General features: G+C 37.0%; 1 protein-coding gene across 8 annotated transcripts in view; it reads right to left on the reverse strand.

Annotated features, from left to right (window-relative positions):
• mob2a (MOB kinase activator 2a) overlaps positions 1 to 9,112 on the reverse strand; it is a 237,146-nt gene that overhangs the window by 35,358 nt on the left and 192,676 nt on the right. For 4 of the 8 annotated variants that reach the window (XM_043705936.1, XM_043705935.1, XM_043705937.1 and 1 more), the window contains one exon: positions 2,270 to 2,369. The exons of 3 other annotated variants lie outside the window; for them this stretch is intronic. In XM_043705936.1, coding sequence (XP_043561871.1) covers positions 2,270 to 2,369 — 100 coding nt within the window. Of the gene's footprint in view, positions 1 to 2,269; positions 2,370 to 6,508; positions 6,649 to 9,112 lie in introns of those variants that run through there. One more of the 8 variants, XM_043705941.1, reaches the window with a different exon arrangement.

The following is a 9,112-nucleotide window of genomic DNA, read 5'->3' on the forward strand; positions in this document are numbered from 1 at the left end:
GGGAAATCATGTCTCACAAACTTGATTGAGTTTTTTGAAGAAGTAACAAAGAAGATTGATGAGGGCAGAGCGGTAGATGTGATCTATATGGACTTCAGTAAGGCGTTTGACAAGGTTCCCCATGGGAGACTGATTAGCAAGGTTAGATCTCATGGAATACAGGGAGAACTAGCCATTTGGATACAGAACTGGCTCAAAGGTAGAAGACAGAGGATGATGGTGGAGGGTTGTTTTTCAGACTGGAGGCCTGTGACCAGTGGAGTGCCACAAGGATCGGTGGTGGGCCCTCTACTTTTTGTCATTTACATTAATGATTTGGATGCAAGCATAAGAGGTACAGTTAGTAAGTTTGCAGATGACACTGAAATTAGAGGTGTAGTGGACAGCGAAGAGGGTTACCTTAGATTACAACGGGATCTGGACCAGATGGGCCAATGGACTGAGAAGTGGCAGATGGAGTTTAGATTGGAGAAATTTGCATTCAGTTACTTGGCTTACCTTTTTTACATCTATGTTCATGTTTGATCTAAATTTTTACTTTTTGATTTGGATCACCATGCAACTAGCAGCTCAGTACTAGAATGTTCCACGCAACTAAAATGTCAGTTCATGTTATATAAATGTAACCTTCCATCGCACAGGCCCCTTCTGGCTGACCGTGAAAGAGTGTACAGTTCCTTCCACCTTCTTGCTCTTGTTCTTTTCAAAGGAAATGCAATAGACTGATGTAAGAATTGCTCCATACTTTTTTTTAATCCACACATTGACCAAATGACTGGATGATGTCATCATGAATCAAACTCCAGATGAATAATAATGACATCTGGTTCTACCTCTGCAACACTTCTCGCTGACCTCACATCCATCTTCATACTATCAGAAGACCTGTCAGATAATTCATGGATGGAATTCTTTATTTACTTATGTTGAACAGACTTTTCAAAAACATCTTACCCAAGCTTTTGGTCAAAACCTGTGCTTTGCTTTATCCATTAAAGAAAATGCACGTTGGTGTTGTAATTTATGTAATTTGGAAGGACAACTTTTGTTTCTAAGTGTCTTTATTGTCACTAAAATAAAACTTATTTAATGGAAAAAAGTGTTTTTTCCTGGATTTGAACTAGCTACATTGTTTTATTGTCTTTGTGCTTAACCACTGCAGTTCAAGCTCAGTATGAAGCTCTTGAAAATTTAGCGAAATATTTGTGTAAAACCAATAAGCTGCAATATTTCTTGCACCAATGACGCAAGTAAAATTCATAAATGTATGTATAGTTCTGGTCCCCAAATTTTGGGAAGGATGTGGAAGCATTGGACAAGATTCAGAGGAGATTTACCAGGATATTTTCCTGGTCTGGAGGGAAGGGCTTATGAGGAAAGGCTGAGAGACTTGAACCTGTTCTCATTGGAAAGAAGGCGGCTAAGAGGGGATTTGATAGAGACATAAAAGATGATCAGAGGATTAGTTAGGGTAGACAGTGAAAGTCTTTTTCCTAGGATGATGACGTCAGCTTGTACGAGGGGGCATAACTACAAATTGAGGGGTGATAGATTTAAGACAGATGTCAGAGGCAGGTTCTTTACGCTGAGAGTGGTAAGGGCGTGGAATGCCCTACCTGCTAATGTAATCAACTCAGTCACATTTGAGAGATTTAAAAAATCCTTGGTTAAGCACATGGATGATTTTGGGATAGTGTAGGGGGACGAGCTGAGAATAGTTCACAGGTCAGTGCAACATCGAGGGTCGAAGGGCCTGTTCTGTGCTGTATTGTACTATGTTTTATGAGGTGGCCTAAACCCTCAGCAAATACCTTACACTTCATCACAGAACCAGCCAGACAGGAAACTCAAAGTTGCTGTTCATTCGATGAATCCTGAAAGATATGGTGGTGTGATGGGAGAAGTGGATATTCATATGGTGAGGAAGATGTCACGTCTTACTTCTGAATAAAGTGCAGAAGGTGAGGAAGAAATTGACGTGTATAATGAATGTAATGTATGCTCTTGAGGTTATGGATGCTAGCATCTTGAAGGGGTTCCCAACCATAATCAAATACAGCACTAATTAACTCAAAAAATCTATCTGCAGCTAATCTTCATTAGTCTACTTGCCATTGTATGACATTTTGGACACCATCCAGTTGTTCATACCAGGCATCAGCATTTTTGGGAATAACATTTTTCTGGCAATGCACACTGTTTTCCTGTTCAGTTTACACAAGGAAAAAAAAAGTAATACTGCCAGATGCCTTTTTCACCCTATTCTCACCAAAATCTTTTCCTTAATAGGTAATCTCTGTTTAACATTTCCAGGGTCTGCCATGGATGAGGCAAATCAAATCTTGAGTTGATGCAGAGGCATAGACATGCTGTAGAGACAGAAAGCAGTCTTTTTAATATGCAGCTGTAACTCCATCAATATTGTTACGTGGAAAGTACTAGAATTCACATATTTCTGAAGAACTACAACGGGCCAACTGTTTAAGATCAATTCGAGAAGCGAATGCTTCAAATTCCTGCGAAACAATCTACAATGCACCAATGGAAACATGGCAGATGCTGCAAAGATTTTTCATTCAGTCTCTAACAACTGGAGACACATATTTTCAGTTCCGATATATCCAACATATTTGCACTGCAAACCTATTTTTTATAACAATAATAAAACAGCATACTTTACCACAAGGATGCAACAACCCATGTTTGGCAGCTGTTTCAGAATACTTAAAGCAGTTTTGTGGATCTTCATAAACTGCTTTGTAAATCACAGCCATCTGCGTCTTATCCTATATAATCCTTAGAGGAGGTTTACATAGTGTTTATCATAGCATTACAAGATTAACTAAAGTCTATTTCAGCTCAATATCAAATCTTGAAAGTGCAACCACAAATGCAACAGCAAACAAATCCTTAAAAAAAAACTGGGAGGGGAATGAGGCAAGGATAGGGTCAATTTGAATTTTCGAAATAAGCTTACCAACCTAGGGAAGAAGCTGCAGTTGTTAGCAAGTCACACAGCATTCAGGCTGAAAAGGTAGGCAGCTAAGCACGATGCTACCAGGCCGTATGGCATTGATGTTTAACCTTATTTGTATTCAAATGCAAATTTTCCATCTGCAACCAGGATTGTAAACCAGTATAGAATAGCTCAAGGATGTCTGCCATCCTTTGACAAGCAGTTTATTTTTGATGCAACTGGTTTCTCTAGAATGTTTGTTTCAATTATTATAAAGTTATGTCACCATAACTTCTTGTAAACATTCATAACACTTGACCATACAATATTGCACCCATTAAGCTATCTTTGGTTGCCTGCTGAGTCTTTTCATGCAGGCAACGATGCTACTTTATTCTTAATACAAATGAAGTCAACTTGCATTTAAGTGCCAGTCAGTCAAAGAACAGCATTGTGCATTCTTTAGAATGCTTTCTCCTGGCTTAGTACTTTATCATTTAAAGAAAACAAATAGACAGTAGGCTGAATTCTGATGATGAAAGAATGTATTTATATACAGTTTATTTATTTTTGGCAATTTGATGTTTGTTTACAGTTAAGTGCTCCTCTCTGCCACATTTGAGTAATTAGGTACTTTGTGTGAAAGGAATGAATGTACAAGGTGAACCCAAGTATTTCTGAATATATTCATATTACAATTCTAGAATTGGTGCAACATCAACAGTTTTGTACTGATGCTATACTTACAAGAGAACCATAACGTGAATCCAGCAATAATGCCTGATAACGATAGCAGGACAAATTCAGTGGAACCTGAAGGATTGGATTTCTTTTCTTGAAACTAGAGTAAGGATGATGTCATGGCCTTGACTAGTTCTACAGACTGTACAGCAGTTTCAGCATTGTACTCAATGCAGTTGCTTTCGTGAACAACTTTTTATTTGAAAGGGATGTGCCAACCCAAGCAACTTCATAAATCACAGGTTTGGACAGAAAATGTCTAACTTACATTTTAGTTCACAGGTTGGTTCTCAGGAGAAGTGGCCTATTTTCTGCTATTAACACCTCGTCGTCTTCTATATCATTTCACGATTACTGTCAGTGCTCCCATTACCTTCTATTCTATCTTTACCATCTGTTCCAACTGCTCCTCCTCTCCACTTTTTCTACAGCATAAAACGTCAGTCTTTTCTAGCTTCCTTCGGTTCTGGAGAAGTCAAATTGGACTCATGATATTAACTTGGTTTCTCTATCCCCACGTCATCATACCTGCTGAGTTTCTCTAGAACTTTGCTTTTATTTTAGTACTCTTCAGATAAATTTAAAAATTCAAAGCATGGCGCCAGTTTATCTTGCTATAAATATCTACCTGGTATGAAACATTACCTAAGATGTGCAGCTTTGAGAAGTACATTATACAAAACATATCAATATACTCAAATGTAAAAATGTAACATGCCTTTAAACACGAAAATTCAAATTGCACCATCGAACATATTGCAGCATGGAGGAATAAAAATAATGCCCTTAAAGTGACATTCTATATATGGTATTCTACCAACATCCATTTTCTCTTTTTTTTTGAATAACCCAAATAATTTTAAGAAAGTGAATATTTTATCAACTCTAAAACATCTATTCAGTGCAAATATTTACATGATGCTGTAACAGTCTTGACTGCACATCATGTATGCCAAGATAATTACTGATAGTATATTTTATTAGTCTATTAAACCAGTCACAGTGAGCTTTCATAATGGTAGCCTGAGCACCAAATTCCATAGGGATAATAAATGTTGTAATCAAACAAACTTTGCCCTCCACATACTGAGGTGGGAAGGCAGCTGCTCAGAATTGTATCTGTGCCTGTAAGATTTGTTTATTAAATAAGAAAAGGGAAGGCTTCATCAGAATTAAAATGAAATGAATTCTGAAGAATTTGAAATTTTATATGTACAAATGATACTGAGAAAGTTTCCATGTGTCCCAATTCCATTAACCCTAGTACTGGACAATAAGAGCATCTACAAATGCATATGACAGGTATTCAAGCTGGACAATAAGCTTAGAATTAGGTAAATTTGTCTGTCTAAATCTTCTCTATGGCTCAGACTGATTAATAGAACCGTAATCTTCTAAACTTAATCTTATATTAATTAATCCTCCCCACTACTGAGAAATATGGCCCATGTTCAAACTACTGCGATACAAAGTTTTAAAGTTACATTTACAGTACCTGTACTTCTGCATTCAGTTTATTTGTGGCACAGCCGGAGTTGCTCTGAATAAGTTTGGGAATAATATTTTGCCCACTTGGAAGATTCACTGGAGAGAATTCACATTAAATGCAACAGACTGAAGCTTAACTCAAGGAGGAGAATTGGGTGGTTTTAGTGAAAATAATGCAGTGATTGTGATCTGTTAGCCTACTATAAAAGGCACACAAAAACTCAAGATTGTTTTCCGGTACAGTCAGAAAACTGAAATTCTTGCAGTGTGGTCATTTCTCCCAGTCCCTTGCAAACATCCTTAGTAACCTTTGGTTCATCAACACTAATCTCTACACCAAATTTTGTACAGTTTCAAGCTTTTTAACTTGAGCAGCATGAATCAAATACTTAACTGTGAACAATATGATATCATAAAGGCAAAACTACTTCCAAATTGATCCGGCCTAACATACTTTCATTGACCCAGGGTTAGTTCTATAGAAATGCTGGAGTGCAATAAATCTTGAGGTGGTGAGATATAATAGCTTATGCAACAAAATAAGTTACACAAAATCATGTGTAACCATTCACCATAAATTCAACTACCTAAGATCAAGCTCAATCGATTCTGAAGATTTTAACTTGGGTCAAGTGCACAAACTGAAAACTGAATTTCAGTTTGCCACTTTCCAGAGCATCAATAAATAAATGCTAGCCATGCAGTGTGCAGGCTTTATGGCTATTAACATATTCTGGTCAGACATTAAGTCATACTGCTGCAGGTACAGGCTCAAAATTAGTATCCAAACTAGAGTGAAACACTAAAAGCCTGGTATGACAACTTAATCAATTGACAACTTATAACAAGCTACATTCAGTGGAGAAGTTAAATATTTACTGTACCATTTAATTATTTTCCCCCTTTTTTGTCACTTAACAATTTTCCATTCTGCCAACCAAATGAATGGTTTCGGAAACAATTTTATTTTTGGTGCAAACAAAAATGCATTGCATACTGACATGTCGCCAGAACATTGCAACGGCTAACATTTATATTTTGATGCTTACATCTTACCATAAACTTAAAAATATGATAGACTTTATTAAGTATTCATCCATGCATATCATTCCAAATTTTATTGTTTGCAAATTCATTACATGGAAGGTGGCAGTCCGTTTGAGAGTGCGCAAGAATTTAAGCAAATCAATATTCAGTTAAGAGAGTAATATCTCGTTACTTGCTTAAGTTACTTAGTTAACAGATGTGAAATGGCAAAGTCTAAACATTTTAACCAATTTTCTCCATATCCAAGCCCTTAGTATTTCACTAAACTATCTCTACCTCAGGACTTTTCCCATGGCTTGTAGAACCATCTTGTAACACACTCCGGTTTTCTGTTGTCAAAGTAATGACCTATCTTCACGATGGTTTAAATAATCTCCCACCATCGTAGTTTCTCAGCCTTCAGACTTCCTTTGTCTGTGTACAGCTCAAACTAGTCAAACCACATTCACATCAGCACTGAGCTTCAAACAACCTTTGCTTTCAGCCAATCAGTCTGGGCTTGGCATGAAAGCACAAGCAATCCACTGATTTCATCAAAATCTCAGGCCATAAATCCAGGGAGCGTCTACAAACAAAGAAAAACTTTAGATGTATGATTTTAAATCTACAGCAGCTGTTTTGAAAGATACTGGAAAATTACTAATTATTGTTTCAGTATCTTTCCTACATTTGATACTGCTCATTTTGTTATTGGATAAGATACTTTTCCAACAAAGGGTTCTCATTCTCTGCCCTCATCTTTTTAGTCCATTTCTACTCTCATTTCTACTTTCAATCATCAAAAAAGGTGAATAAGCTTCCTTGCACTAATGTCAATCTGTAATCAAAGCATAGTGTGTAATAATTTCCACATCAGATATGCCTCAACATACAGACGTAGTACAAATCAACCTCTATTCAGTATCTTAGCTCCCCATGGGATGTTGGTAAACTTTGAATTGTTACTTTGTTCTACATGCCAAGTCTTGTGGTGTAATGGTACCTTCCCTTCCTTTGTGCCAGGACACACAGGTTCAAGTCCCACCTGTTCCAGAGATGTGTAATGATACATCTGAGTAGGAGACCAGAAAATATCGAAAATGGTTCATAACTAAATTGTAAACTCACTAAGTAACATTACTCGAAAACATTCAACTGAATAACAAATTAATTAATGAAAGTGCAACTATGCTCTGGAATATGGGCAAGTCTTGCACAATTGCCATGAAGAGAACAGTGTTACTTCAAAAGTCTAGTATTTTCAAGCATTTGAATGAATTTCAATTTGGAATCCAACATTAGCTACTGAAACTGGTTTTAGTCCAAACACAAACCAACAGCAATTCAAAATCAAGTGGTAGATTTGCTTTCAGTACAAATGCTCCAACCAACAGTCCCAAACTCCTGGCTTGAACGGGAGACTGCATGGACTGGTGACTAATACCATTTGTAGCTTGTAAATGACAAACTAAAAAAAATCTTTGAAGTAACTTTTTCAAATTATACTTATGAAGAATACACACATGGATTTCTAATTTATGAACATACATGCATTTGAAACAAAACAGATGTTTGAAACTGTCAGTTAACAGAAAAAACAGTAAACTTCAACTCCATGCGAATTTTAGAGATCAAACTGAGAAAATATTATGCAGATGACATGATCAATCTTTTTCAGAAAAAGTATCTTGAAAAAAAGCATTTTACAACTAAGTGTATGCACAGCACTATGTTTTAATTACAACACATCTTTTGTGAATTATATGGAAAGGGAAGCACATAACTTCTCAGTATATGTGACAGTACATCAATCAAGTTTCCATTATAAGCTCTCCAATAATTTTCACTGAAACAGAAAGATCATACAGTGTATGAACAGGCACTGGTACTCAAATAGAAATGAATGCAAATCAGCTCAGGACCAAAAATAGAAAACTATTTTCCTTAAAGATGATTATTTCAGCACTTCCAAATTACAAGCAACTTTCTCTTACAAAGCAAATTTGTTTGGGTGCTTCAAAAAGTTTTGTGAGCAAAAGGCAAAGAAAATCATATCAATGCACCTCTGACCCTGGTCTCTAAAGATTTTGGCAACCAAACCTTCATGGCTTCATAGATGCATGGCCCCTTAGCACCAAACACTGGAAATGGCACCCCACCTCTGTACTCAGTTGAGACACTCCTTGAAACATTTATTTGACCAAACTTTTAGTCATTTGTCCTAATTTCTCCATTCTTCAGTTCACTATACACTGTGTATTTTATTAGTCAGGAAATTATTTGTGGAATATGCATCACTATGCGCAAAAGGATACATATCATCATTCTACTAGGATTGCAGTTCAACAGGATGGTTTCATTCACGATAACTCCCATTTTCTGCACTGAGTCACGAACAGTGCATTTTCTGTGAAGAACAGAGTGTGCATAGTAGTCATGCCAGGACATGCTCAAGCTCACATCTGTCTAAACTACTCGACAGACAGGCTTAAACAGAAATAGATTTTTTTTAAAAACATGCATTTAATAGAAAACCATGCATGAACTGGCTTCTTTCAGCATTTTCTCCCTGTGTAAACACAACCAGTAGAAACTTGCTCAAGGCAACACAGTGGTCTAAAGTTAAGGCAAATTGATAGAAACCATGTAAACATAAAAATGAAGCAAATACCACAAGCAGCATAATAGTCTAAGTGTGCTACTCTGCAGCTTTTGGAATTCAAATAAAATATTTTCAGGAAGCTGTGGGAAGTGAGTAGCACGATTGATAACATTACACTACACTCAAACTCCAAAACTATATTTCCCTCCCCACCCCGATCCGCTTTCTGCAAAGACTGTTCCCACTGTGACTACCTGGTCAGGTCCACACCCCCCCCACAACTCACCCCCCCCCCCCCG

This window comes from Chiloscyllium plagiosum, chromosome 16, assembly GCF_004010195.1.
Source record: "Chiloscyllium plagiosum isolate BGI_BamShark_2017 chromosome 16, ASM401019v2, whole genome shotgun sequence".
In the NCBI taxonomy this organism is placed as follows: Eukaryota; Metazoa; Chordata; class Chondrichthyes; order Orectolobiformes; family Hemiscylliidae; genus Chiloscyllium; species Chiloscyllium plagiosum.